General features: G+C 35.9%; 2 protein-coding genes across 2 annotated transcripts in view; both read right to left on the bottom strand.

Annotated features, from left to right (window-relative positions):
* The window catches only part of LOC107665677 (cyclic nucleotide-gated cation channel beta-1-like), a 9333-nt gene extending 7303 nt beyond the window's left edge, over positions 1-2030 (bottom strand). The window contains exons 1-3 of the mRNA XM_016456662.1: positions 1971-2030; positions 981-1233; positions 644-677 (exon numbers count right to left, since the gene is read on the bottom strand). The gene's annotated coding sequence lies outside the window, so the exon portion shown is untranslated. The remainder of the gene's footprint in view (positions 1-643; positions 678-980; positions 1234-1970) is intronic.
* A 1257-nt stretch (positions 2031-3287) lies between these two features.
* Positions 3288-8714, bottom strand: LOC107665716 (uncharacterized). The gene is made up of 14 exons (XM_016456719.1): positions 8642-8714; positions 6710-6788; positions 6192-6213; positions 5716-5779; positions 5523-5625; positions 5391-5419; positions 5172-5277; positions 4511-4535; positions 4333-4423; positions 3979-4088; positions 3834-3894; positions 3669-3744; positions 3562-3586; positions 3288-3320 (listed from the first exon to the last, which is right to left on the bottom strand). Exons 2-14 carry the CDS (start codon positions 6785-6787, stop codon positions 3295-3297), a joined length of 816 nt encoding a protein of 271 aa, XP_016312205.1. The 5' UTR covers position 6788; positions 8642-8714; the 3' UTR covers positions 3288-3294.
* Between the last annotated feature and the right edge of the window lie 5392 nt (positions 8715-14106).

Consider the following 14106-nt stretch of genomic DNA (forward strand, 5'->3'; position numbering starts at 1 on the left):
TATATTTAAAGCGAGTTTTTTGGGCAGTGTAGAGTAGGGCTTGTTGTTTGTCATTTCTCCGATCACAAATGCAGGCATGGTTTTATGTTTACGCGGCGCGATGCAACGCAACGCGTAAAAAGACAGTATAAGTCATTATAATCTGTAATTATGTCCCCACTGGATGCAACAAATGCCTCGTTTATAATGGGTTTTAATGTTTTTGTCTCGTTGCTCCGGCCGGACAGCGCATCACAGTATGGTAAGGGGCGTAACATTTCCGTCACACGCTTGAGGTATTCGACCAATCACAACGCACTGGATAGCTGGCCGGTCACAGCACACCTTGCTTTTCAGACCGATGAGCTTTCTAAAAATCGACGCATTTCAGAAAGGCGGGGCATAGAGGAGAAACAATAATGTACAGTATGTGGAAAATAATGTGTTTTTTGAACCTTAAACCGCATAAACACATTTCATTACACCAAATAATGTTCTTTTTAGCAACATCATATGACCCCTTTAAATGTCTAAATATGTCCAAATAATTTTTTGTTTTTGAGTAATAAATAATGTCAGTTGGGATTTCATTCTGTGGCTTTTTATCATGTTAGCATCAGTGTGTTTACATGATCTATTCTGAATGACTAAGATGAACACTCACCACTGCTTTCCTCTTCAGGAGCTGTACTCTCCACCTACAAAAAGCAAAATAATAGTAATATAACACATTTCATTGTAACACAGAGAGGCAAAAATCTGCACTAATACCAAGAAAAAATATGATCACTGCAGTACTGTGCTTGTGTGAGCACAGTGTACTTTATTCAGTCTAACTTCTGAGGGAGTTTTATGTAGCCTACTTGGTGTAGGCTACACACTGAATAATAAGTATGTGCGAAAGTCACAAAAGTAAAACAATGTAAGAGAGATAAAGCCGGAGGACTAACAGGAAGACCTTGTCCAAGTTTAAAGTTAGATGTACAGTATACATGAATTACCAGTGAATCAGTTCGTGAGACAGAGGTGCTGGTAATGGACTGAGGTTGCTGAGTGATCGGCTCAGGTTCTTCTTCGGCGTCACTGGAGTCCCTGGGCTCCTCCTCGTCGAGAAGCTCCTCAGGCTCTAGTTCCTCCTGTAGAGGTGAAGAGGACTTGAACTCCTCCACAGGGGTTTGAACTGTGAAAGCAGTGTCTACAGCCTCTGCCTCTTGTCCTTCTGGAAGAAACTCCTTAACTGAAGGTACTTGACACCTGTGTATACACAAGTCATGAAGCAGACATCAGCTTTTATCTAAACAACAAGCTAATCACATCAGTAAGCAACTAACACATTTGTGTCAGCTATAAATAAACTCACATAAGCACAATTTTCGCATGATGGAGCAACAACAGACTGAGATGTGCCTGTTTTGATTTCCAAGAATCTCTGGTTAATTTTAAACATTTCCAAAATATTATAAACTATAAGCTGGCTTGACGCGTTACCGTCGTGTTTATTATAATGAACTTACTCTGAAATCAGACGCGGTATCTGAGCGCATCAGGTAACGCAGTATCCATATCCATCCATTTTTGTGCCGTTTGTTTATAAATTAACGTGATGGAAGTTGTATGATATATTGACGCGATTAACTAGAACGATAAAAATGTTTATTTTGGAAGTGGGGAATCTGCGCCATCCTTCACAGAGTCGAGGCAGAAAACAAGCATCAGAGGCGCGATTAGTAACTATAGCAACCGCAGAGGGGGCACCGTGAGTCTCTATGGGATGCTATGCGGTTGCCAGGACACAACATAATATTGAAATATTAAGCACTGCACCGGAAATGCGTGTATTGTAATTATGTGTGGCCATATTGTTATAAAACAATGATATAGCCTACAAATACAGAGAAATACAAATAAAACATGTTCGCTACAAGGAAAGCATGAGAACAGTTGATTGAATTTATAATAAAAATGTTTTTTTTTTCCCCAGTATGTCTTACTCTGCAATTTGATTTCGTATGACTTCTATATCACTTTCCTCTTCCTGCAGCACTTGTAATCTGTGACACAGAAAAATTCAAGTTATTAAGGTTTTGGTATGCATATCAAGGATGTTACCAAATATTTAATATATTTAATATACAGTGGGTACGGAAAGTATTCAGACCCCCTTCAATTTTTCACTCTTTGTTATATTGCAGCCATTTGCTAAAATCATTTAAGTTAATTTTTTTTCCTCATTAATGTACACACAGCACCCCATATTGACAGAAAAACACAGAATCGTTGACATTTTTGCAGATTTATTAAAAAAGTTAAATATATGAGTGTCACAGCAAAGGGTCTGAATACTTAGGGGCCAGTTTGGGGCCAGTAAGATTTTTAAGAAATTAATTATTTTATTCAGCAAGGATGCATTAAATTGATCAAAAGGCACCGCAATTACACTACATTGTTACACAAGATTTATGTTATCATGGTTTTCACAAAAATATTAATAAGAAGCACAACAGTTTTCAAAATTGATAATAATAATAATTGTTTCTTGAGCAGCAAATCAACATGATTTCTGAAGGATCATGTGACACTGAAGACTGGAGTAAAGTAAAAATTTACTAGAAGTTAAACAACACCTTTAAAAATATTCAAAGAGAACTCAGTTATTTAAACTATAACAAGTTTTCACAATATTTCTATTTTGGGGAGCATGACAGATTTCTTAAAAAAACACTTTAAAAAATCTTACTGACCCCAAACTTTTAAACGGTAATGTACATGTCTTAAAAGCAGCCTCAGAGTAGCCACAATTATAAGTCAAGGCAATACAACTTTTTTCTCTTTTTAAAATAATGTGTTCTTTCTACTCTTTTCATTTGAGTACATTTTTAACACATATTAGGGAAACTTGCAGTATAATGAATGATAATTACATCTCACGAGGATCATAAATATTTTAAGACAAGTACAGTCAAGCCAAACTAAATGTCAGTTTATAAAGATCACTGCAGCAGCAACAACAAACACCCATCTGAGAGACGCCAGCTATTCATACAATACTGAGAGTCTAATTTTAAGTTAAACATAAATGTTATTAAAAATATATATGTTTTTGGCTAGTCATACAGTAAGTTAAACATAAAGGTTTTTAAAAATATATTTGTTATACAGTACAGAGAAAGTCGGGCATTACATTCAGTAGATTTTCATAGCTGCCTGTTCATTCAAGAAAGCTACAAAGTCACTGTTCTTCTTCAAATGCATCTGTCTCCACTGTCCATTTGTCTGTGACTGTGTAATGCTGTGTTGCGCTCTCTCTCCTTTCATTTAAAGGGTTATTAGTGTCCTCTCCCCTGTAACAGAAGGAGAAGATGGACTGAGTTACGAGTTTGTCCTACACTGCAACAGAACCACTCACCCTCAAGTTTTTCTACTTGTATTTTGATGTCTCACAGAGTGGGTCATGTTGTTACCCATCCAGTGATCTTTGTGCTTTCATATTCTACTGAAACCACGCTAGAGTTTCCAGGAAACAAACCGAGTTTGTTACTAAAAACTGTGTAAACTGTGTTGAAAGAGGAACATCTTACTCACCATTTTGCACAATCTTCCCGTCCTCCTGGTGGAAAGAAAGGGAGTCAGTATCGGGAAACATATATAAAACCTGAGCTAATACAGTCAAAGTTTTACACCTCACTTACCAAACATCCTTCTTTGTTTTTAAGCACCGGTTGTGGCATTGAAAGGCCCAGACCCTGAACAATCCAGCTCACCATACTGAAAACAAGAGGGACATGAAGTGGACATCTATGTCAGTTTTCCAGTAAGCAATTGCAAAAGAGAGAATCAAATTTGACGTGACTCACCTGGGAGGTTTTGAATCGATCTCCGTCACGCTGGTTATCGACTCTGGAGGAGGTGAATAAACTGAACCAAAGCAAATATGAAGCTAAACAGTTACAATCTTTTAAAATATAGCTAATTTATAGCTATAAATATAGCTAAAAATACCTTTGTTTGAGCACTGTGATGACCTTGGCGTGGAAGAACTGGAATTTGGGGGTCTGGTCACATGGTGCGGTATAGCGTTCTGGAAGCCGCTCTTTATCCAGTTCATTACACTGTTCACACATTGAAATAAGCAATTCATCTACATCTTGGATGGCCAGGGGGTTGGTACATTTTTATTTTTGGGTGAACTATTTCTTTAAGTCTCTAGATTCAGGTGGCTATATATGATTTTGAGTACGGATAATAGCAATAAAGATGCTTGCCTTAGCAAACACCTTCAATAGACTAAAGGCACCCAATTTGCACCTAACAATGCCAACTTTCCCCCCGTGTGCTTCACAGAATGACACTCACTTAGGAGGGAACTGATCGACTGGTTCCACCTCCGACATCTCGTCTTCTGACACCAGCTCTACTACTGGTATATGTGCCAAAGGCTCCTGATCTGGTGTAGGAGATACACAGTAAATGTAACCCACCCATACAGTTTATTAATTCAACTGTTTTTCTTAATAGACTGACTGATACACACCTGGAAGGTCCTTTGCCTCATAAACCTGAAGTAATCCGCAAAAGAAAATGAAAATGAAAAGAAAACAAATGAAACAGCAGAAAATTATTCATTGTGATTTGCAAGAATTCAAAATTTTTAAAATGTACCATATAAAGTCACTATTTATAATTCTAATGAATTAACTAATTTAATGATAATATAGTTTTAGACAAGTGAACAAACGATAGCGATATATTATTAAATAGTTTTTTTTAAATGAATTAATAATAAATGCATTTTACGACTTTGTTTACATTTCAAAATATATTCTTAAGAACATTTGTTACATTTATTAAATATAATAAATATGAATCGGCTAATCATTAATTTCGACCTTAAGTAAATAGCAAAAGCAAATGAAACCAGAAAGATATACATCAGATAGGTACTGTTTCCAAATTAATAATATTAAGATTAATATATTTTATTTAATTAATCGTTTTCTAAAATATAAATACATGTTTTTGCTTATACTCTTAAATAGTAAATTTTTTAAATAATAAATATTAGAACATTAATCTGTTGTTAAATGTATGTATTGTAAGCTTTTAATCATATATTAAGGTTTAGATCATTTTGATCATTTTTGGTTATTTCTACTACTCTGATAAAAATGAAGTCTTGCACATAGTTTTCTAACCACTGTGACTTCTTCAGATTCTGGAGTCTCGTCCCGTATGTATTTCTCATCAGGCTGCGGGACCACCTTTCCAATTCCTTGTGAGATCCAGCCAATAACTCCAGCCCTGGCAGACAGAGAGGGCTCACTGTACAGCCTCCATGCTGTCAAACACACTTTATGCACAGTGACTCCTCAGTGGACTGATGTTCTTGATAAGAATACTATTCATTGTCTTACCTGTCCATAGAACCTTCATCCTGAAGTGACTGCAAAATAAATAAAAAAATACATTTGCTTTGAATGCACATTAATATGCAATACCAAATGGTATTAAATATCAAACTACTTTAGTTGACATGAAATTAATACTTTAGCATCAGGGTTAGCTCTCATAAGAAGAGGACTCCCTGCAGGTTGGGGCAGAGCGCTTGCAAAACCGTTGGAGATCCAGTTCAACATACCACTCTGAACACTGAAACATACAGATTTCAGCATGTTTCATGTCCAGACAGTCATAGAATGTCTTTTGTGTACTTTACCGGGAAGATCGGTCAAGACTCACCTGTCCTTTGAGGTTTGAGATGATTGGTCTTCCTCCCTGCCTGTTTTGGTTGAATTGAACTTGTCTGCATGACAATAAGAGAGATAGAGGCTCATTGTGCATTAGTATATTATAATTTGATTTTATAGTACTGCAATATATTTGGACAGTGCTACACTTCATATTAGTTGGCCTTATATGTTCTGAACCATTTGATACTATATACATTATGTACTATACTTGTTTTGATTTAAAACACTTGCACTTTTTAACATTCCTATAACTATATCCATAACCCAACCTTTACCCCAAAACCTAATCATACCCCACACTCATTAGCAGTAAATGTGGGAATTTTGTAGAAAAATCATAGTCTTGTTACTATGTTAGTACATTGTAAGGCCACAAAATATAAAGTGTGACCATATATTTTACATTGAACCTAATAAACAATCATGTTGCAACACATTAAATCAGTAAGAGTGCTGTAAATGTACCTCGATTTGATGTTTTTCCATTCTTCAGAGGGCGATTTAAGAGAATTAGAAGTTCATTATATGAGAGGACATCAATGCAACAGCAAGACAATAATATATGAGCATCATTTTGTATATCTAGGAATTAATCAAGTAATATTCAGATTCATTTTTGAATGTATTATTTGCCTTTTTAACAGTTTTATAGATATAATATAGAAAGGGAAGACAGGAAATGATGGGGTGTGGAAAAGTGAATGGGTTTAGAAAATGTTGCAAGCAAGATTCAAACTTACATTATCCACATGAGCACCATGGCTCATTATGTCAGATCACGTACATTAACCACTAGGCCAGGGGTTTCAAACTACAAATAACTAGGCTACATAAATTTCCAATTCATGGTTGTAAAACACTAAAACACTTGTTGTAGGTCATGACCCCATTTAGTGTCAATCAGATTATTTGCACTGTTAAATAGTCACAGATATTTGTGAGGTGTGCATTATGAGTCCATGTTAATGGGCTTGTGGGTTTACCGCAGTGATCGCCTCCTCCCCCAGATCCTCCTGTGTATCAGGAGAATGTGGCACAACCTTCACCACCCAGTTAAACATCCTGAGGGAAGGAAAAATTCTGTTAAATCAATAAATACGCGCTGATGATGGAATAGACTATGGAAAAATGCCATAAACTCCTATTGTTTGAGTCAACAGGGAGACCGTCTTAACCTGAAATAAGTTACAGTTAATTATGTTTCATCCTTGTCAAGCTTAACTTAAAACCCAGGACCCTCCTTCAGAGCTAATTCGTGTGTCTTATGCTTTAGTCGCAATATTTAAAGGGAGTTGCTTCCAAGACAAGGATTTCATCCTTGGGAAAGCCCAATGAAGTTTCTATTCATCCAAACTATTAGGGCGCTTTTCCAGAGAAACCCCACAACAGTTTCAGAAATAGAATGATGTCACGTTTGCCACAACCTTTAGCAAACACAAGAGGTTTGATAAGCTTGATGGAGAACAATGAAAGTGTTTTTTTTTGTGGGTCTGCAGACTAGTTCTCACAGCAGTCTCGCTCTAAGATTATTTTGGACCCAATTGTCTTACATAAAATGTGATGTTATGAAAGACCCAGTATGGCAGGCCAAGTATATGGCAGCCATTCAAACGATTAGCTGTCGGTTGCACAGCAAGGGGTGTTCAGGAAGTCAAGCAAAAGTCATTTAATCACTTCTTTGATCTTTCACTCTGTCCATCTAAATGTTTTGCACAAAGCAAAATGCACCAAGCAAGTTTAGCTCTCAGGACCAAAATACTAATCACCTCTGTTAGCATCTAAAATGGTGAAAATACATAAATAAATGCAATTACAAGTAGTTTTGTGTGTAAACAAAGTCTATCAATAGACTCACTTGCACTTGCTTTCTTTTTGATTTCTGTTATAGGAAAATATTTATTTTTCAGCACTTAATTTATGTAGCTAAAAATTTTCCTTGCAGGTTGTTTTTACATCTTATTTAAATGTAAATTAATTTGTTCGTTTGCAAGACTTTACAATAACAACATGTGTGTTAGTTTATGTTAATGCAATAGTTAACATGAATTATTGGTTAATGCTCATTTATAAATATATTACTGTTTATTCTATTTCATATTAGTCCCTAATGTATTAGCGTATGTCAACTTTTACAACCTTAATGTATTTGTAAACACTACTGTTCAAAGGTTTGGGGACATTTATAAAAAAAAAAAAAAAGAAGAAATTAATACTTTAATTCAGCAAGCAATGCATTCAATTTATCAAAAGTGACAGTAAAGACCTTTACACTGTTACAAAAAATAAAACAATAATAAAAAAAGTGCTTTGTAAAATTTTGTTCATCAAAGAATCCTGAACAAATGTATCATGGTTTCCACAAAAAAACAAAAAACAAACAAAAAAAAAAGGTAAATTGTATCACGGCTGTTTTCAACATTGATCATAATAATAAACATTCAACAAATCAGCATATTAATGATTTCTGAAAGATCACATGACACTGAAGACTGGGGTAATGGTAATTTATCACAGGAATAAACTACATTTTTACACTATAACATTTATACATTTTAAAATTGTAGTAATATTTCACAATATTTTTACCATATTACTGATCAAATAAATACTGCTTTGGTGAAACTTGTTTCAAAAACATAAAAAAAATCTTACTGACCCTAAACTTTTGAATGGAACAGGAAACCGAAATGAACAAGCAGAATTAATAAATGGTGTTTAAATAGTTTTTAACTATTTAAAGTAAGTCCACTTGAAAAAAAATTCAGAAATGTAATTTTACTTATGGTAAAAAGGATTAATATACTGGCTAATCCTAAAACACTCATCAGATCTAAATCACTACTCCCTTTTAGAGCACCATCATCAAAATGACAGATTCCAGACAGGAAGGCAGTTATTATAATGAAGTTTTTTACCTGAATGTTTAGAAGTGGTTGGGCATTCCTTGGGGATTGAGACCATTCAGAGCGGATTTCAGCAATCTGTGCAGATTAGGATTGCGGCAGCACTGGGCTAACGGGATTAAATCTTGAAGGACAGTGCTACCCCTCACAAGACTACACTTAAAAACAATGGGAGCTGTTAACCAGGTTAAAGTTATAATGTGAAGAATTTGATCTACTTAATATGAATAAATAAAAATAATGTGCAATTCAGTTCCCTTTAAAATGACAACATATCTAATGCTATATTGTTTTGCACTATTACGAAATATGTACATTTCCTTAAGAAAAGTGTGAAAATTAGTGGTATTTGTCCATGCAAAACTTTTCAGCATGATGTCAAGATGTTCTGAGTGGTTGCTATAAGGTTGCTAAGGTGTTCTGAGTGGTTGCTATAAGGTTGCTAAGGTGTTCTGAGTGGTTGCCATGTGATTACAAGGGTGTTCTGGGTGGTTGCTGCCCCAGCTCAAAAACAGCAAAACATTAAACGCAGAGTTTGCATTAGCATACACAGATATAAGTATACAACATAAAGAAAACACGTTCTCACACCCAATTGATAAGATTTGGGTTTTGTGTAATTAACTAATCAGAGCTGACAGCGAGAGAACTTAGCATCCAGAAAGCTAATTCATGCTACATGCTAATTTTGTTAGCCTCTCTATGCCCTGCACTTGAAATCTGTATTTCATCAAATGCCACATAAGTAACATGTTTACTGTGATTCTTTGACGGGTGACCGCGTCTAACTTGCTTTCAGAAGCCAATGCCATGGCTATGCTAGGTCTGAGCAGCTAAACAGCAGCAGATCCAAGGGTTTTGTGTAATTAACTAATCAGAGTTGACAGCGAGAGAACTTAGCATCCAGAAAGCTAATTCATGCTACATGCTAATTTTGTTAGCCTCTCTATGCCCTGCACCTGAACTCTGTATTTCATCAAATGCCACATAAGTAACATGTTTACTGTGATTCTTTGACTTTTGAGGGTGACCGCGTCTAACTTGCTTTCAGAAGCCAATGCCATGGCTATGCTAGGTCTGAGCAGCTAAACAGCAGCAGATCCAATAATGAGATGAAGGCAGGATTAGCTCTGAACCAGCGAAAGAAAGGCCAATGCAGCTGATCAAGGGCGAGCGGTTGCCTTACAGACACAAACCACAGCTGTTTTCAGGCAAACCATAAACTGATCTCAGGTAAGCCCCTAAAGCATATCTCTGGCCCATGTCACCACCGTGCCCTAGAATCTGATTGGAGGAAATGTAGTAGAGAGTTAAATCTAATCCTCTAACAGGATACTCCTAGGAGAGAGTGGAGCGAATGGTCCCATGAGTTTGTTTTTGGAAATTTTGAAAATGAGAAATGTAGGCCATTGCATGTTTGCTTTTGTTGATATAACTAACTACAGGGTTTAATGTAAATTGTAAGCTTATTTTATCAACAGACAAACAAAAATGCACAATGTATGAGTTTATTGTGGTGATCATGTAATTCCCTTATTTAGGGTGACCATATTTTAGTTTTCCAAAGAGAGGACGGTTTTGTGTGTGTGTGTGTGTGTGTGTTTGTTTGCTTGTTTTGTTTTTATAATAAATAAAAAGAAAACAAGTAGATAGAATAGAAAAAGAAACGGGAATGTTAGTGTTAGAGGGTAATTTTTAAATAAAAATCGAATTAGTCAATAGAACAGAAAAAGAATAGAGAATGCTAGTGTTAAAGGCTCTTTTTTTCTTTTTAAATAAAACAAGTAGTTAGAATAAAAATAGAATAGAGAGTGCAAAAGTTAGAGGGTCAGATTTTTTAAATAAAAAAAACAAGCAGATAAAATTTTAATTAGCATTATAATAGAGAGTGCTTGAGTTCGAGGGTCAAATGAAAATGAAAGAGATGTGTTTTCAGCCGTTTCTTGAAAATGATTAAGGACTCAGCTGCTTGGATTGAGTTGGGCAGGTCATTACACCAGGAGGGAACAGTTGATGTAAAAGGCCATGAAGGTTTTCTCATAGGTAGAGTGCAAAATGTTTCAATACAAGCATTTCAGTCAAATGTAATTTATGCAATATTTCAAACTTTTAACCCACTTGGGAAAATCAACCCATGGCAACAGTTTAAAACTAGCCCAATTCTGTGGGAAAAACACGGACTTTGAAACCCTGCATCCAAGAAGAGCTGCAGGAATTAGATTTGACTGATCTCAGGTCGAGAATAAGGACAGATGACTGACAAGGCCATGCTGGAGTATTTGCTGCTCAACAGATCCTTAACTCATTGACAAATATCTGATCTTGCTAGATGTGGTCCCTTTACACAGAGTGCGTGTGATTGCGTAATCCTAAGTGAAGGTGAACAGCGCGAATGCTTATTCAAAAGAGGTTTAAATACTCTGCATTCTATATATTAGAATGTTTAAAGGAGTGGACACAAAAATCACGGGAGTGAAACACATGTTGCGGGAGCAGGTGGCAATGGTCAGAGATTCAGCGGGAGCGAGATTAAAAAAACAGCCGAATCCCGGACATTTTGGGCGATTAAGTAATCCCGGCCGGTGTTCTGACGATTTGTGCTACCGTCAGATTTTGCTACCTCCCATTAAAACAGGTAGCATAATTCGATAGTGAAAAGTGCTACCTATCAGATTTTGCTTCCAGCATGATATTAATAAGGTGTGAGGCTTTATTAAAAGGGTCATAGGATGCTACATGCACTTTTACAAGTTGTTTGAACTGAAATGTGTGTTGGCAGTGTGTAGTCGTCATTTACTCCTGACATCTGAGCCGCTGAACTGCAGTGGATTACATTTGTTTCTGAAAGGAATGCGCCCCCGATCTACATAAATGAGTCTATGTTCACCCGAATCATTCATGATCCAGCCTCATCTACAGAAGAAGTGAGTAAACTTGTGGAAAATGGGCATCCCGTTTTGACCCCCTATGACCCCTTTAACATGTACACCTACCCCAACCCTAAACCTACCCTTACAGTAGGATAAATACAGTGTTGGTAGCATAATTTGATAGGTAGCATTATTAGAACACCTGACGCATTATTTTTTAGAGGAGGACATGAAAAAAAAAAAAAGAGGACATGTCCGGGGAAAAGAGGACGTATGGTCACCCTACCTTATTTGCCAGGTGTGACGTAAAATAAAAAGAACAAAAATGGCTGTAGCTTCAACTGCTGTGCTGATCCAGTTAGCCTCTGCTGGTAGATGTGGTAACTACAAAGCATCTTTTTTGATTCACAGTGTCATGAGCAATTCAATCCTACCATTAAGCCCACCTACTACCAGAGGTGGGACCAAGTCATTCTTTTGCAAGTCACAAGTAAGTCTCGAGTCTTTGCATTCAAGTCTCGAGTCAAGTCCCGAGTCAAGACAGACAAGTCCAAGTCGAGTTGCAAGTCCTCAGCTTTAAGATTCAAGTCTTAAACAAGTCATTAGTGCTTTTTGCCCAAATTAGTGTCTCAGTATTAATTACCATATCAAATTCATAGTAATTTATATCAGGTAGGCAGGTAGAATATTTGACATAATTCAATTTCATGTGAGATGGATGCCCTTAGTAAAACTATTCAAGTTCAATTTAGGTATTGTGCCAAAATAGGATAAGCAGTAAACTATTTTATTAGTAACAGAATAGCAAAAGATCTGACAAAAACAGGTCTCAGAGAGGCGTTTATTACAAATAAAAATGAAAATGAAAGCACATCGAGTTGGAAGAGTGCGAGGGTCGTGGCGGGATGCAGATCCGTCACTCATGGTGCACCTCGGTGTCGGACGTTTTTGTTTATCTCTGTTCTTTTGTCGTAAGTTACGCTATTACTCCATTAATTTATACTAGCCTATCCAGCGCTCCCTGAAAGCAGTCTCTGGCTTATATCCAGTACTACCCTTGGGGATAGCTGTAATGCCCCATCAAACAAAAACATATAATATGTATTAAAAAATTATAATTAAACATTCAGGGTACAGGCTAAACTTGCAGGCTAACTGACTAGCGGTGTGTTAAGCTGGTTCCCTGAAAAAGTAGCTGAACATTATACACGCATATCAAACATTTCCAAAGGGTTTAAGCTAAGCTAGCAGACTAATTGGCTAGCAGAATGCTAAGCTAGTTCACTGAAGGGGTTACAAGGGTAGCTGTTTGTTTGCCTAAAACAAAATCATACAAATATTTAACGGCTACTAGTGGATCAATTGGTTAGTTCACTGATAGGGTGGTTGCAGTTGCTAAAAGTATAATATATACTGTATAAAAATATAAAATCATACATTTGCGAAGGGTATTTGCTAGTGGACAGCTTGCTTAGTGGCATGGTAAGCTAGTTCACTGAAGGGGCATTTGGGGTAGCCATTGTAATTCCTGACCAAAGGAAAACGTTATATATATATATAAAAATAAATTATATTGAACATTAGCAAATATAGGCTAAGCTAGTGGACTAATTGGTTAGTGGTGTGCTAAGCTAGTTCACTAAAGGGGTAGTTGGGGTAGCTGTTTGCAATGTCCGATCAAACAAAATGTATGATACAATTCAACAACTGCAGAGGTTATACCCTTAGAAAATAAACATGGTTACTACAATTTTACTATAATAAAAACATGTTTTTCTATTGAATAAATACCATTTGTATAACCACAATTTTACTACAAATATCATGGTTAAACTATGGTTTAGTTTAGCAAAAGTATGGTTAATGTGCGGTTACCATGGTTTTTTGGTTTTATTTGTAGTAAAACCATGGTTAATTTTAGTATGGGTAATTTTGTAAAGCAACTGCAAGTTGTTTTTCTTTCTTTCTTTCTTTTCTTTTTACCTTGAGGTATCAGTTCTGATGTTACACCGATTTCATAATATCTGTGAACAAAAGCAATACATGCCCTGCATGATTTACTCGATTGTTAATACAAAACAATGCAAATCAAAAATCAAATAAAACATCAAATTAAGGGAGAGTTTTTCATTTGGCACTACAAAAAAAAAGCACAAACACATTCATATTGACATGAAATACAAAAAAGACTCAGCTTTAAAATACTGAAGGCCACGTGAACAAAAAAAATTAATGTGCGGTTACCATGGTTTTTTGGTTTTATTTGTAGTAAAACCATGGTTAATTTTCATAAGAGCAAGTTAAATAAGCAGGCTAATTAGCTAGTGGAATGCTAAACTGGCATCCTGAGTTAGCTTTCAAAATCTAAGCTAAAACAATACAAAGAATGATAGTAGATCATTCTCAAAAAAAAAAAACTTATCTATTGTTTTGGTAATATACTATTACTACTATAATATAATATTTATAAGACATTTATGGTCAAAATAACAGATGACATGCATCATAAATTGAATTTGTAAGCTCTTTCTAAAATTTGTAAGTGTTTTGTTCAGCAAATGGAATCACTTTGGAGGTAGACTTGATTCAATGGGTAGACAGCTACAT

The sequence above is a fragment of the Sinocyclocheilus anshuiensis genome, unplaced genomic scaffold, assembly GCF_001515605.1.
Source record: "Sinocyclocheilus anshuiensis isolate Anshui unplaced genomic scaffold, SAMN03320099.WGS_v1.1 scaffold840, whole genome shotgun sequence".
Taxonomy (NCBI): Eukaryota; Metazoa; Chordata; class Actinopteri; order Cypriniformes; family Cyprinidae; genus Sinocyclocheilus; species Sinocyclocheilus anshuiensis.

What these genes read in the sequence shown, in the direction of transcription:
- LOC107665716 (XM_016456719.1), bottom strand. Translation starts at nt 6,787, where the DNA reads ATGTTTAACTGGGTGGTGAAGGTTGTGCCACATTCTCCTGATACACAG. An exon ending in GGGAGGAGGCGATCACTGCG is followed by an intron (nt 6,214 to 6,709) that starts GTAAACCCACAA and finishes CGCCCTCTGAAG; the next exon opens with AATGGAAAAACATCAAATCG. An exon ending in ATCACAGTGCTCAAACAAAG is followed by an intron (nt 3,895 to 3,978) that starts GTATTTTTAGCT and finishes GCTTTGGTTCAG; the next exon opens with TTTATTCACCTCCTCCAGAG.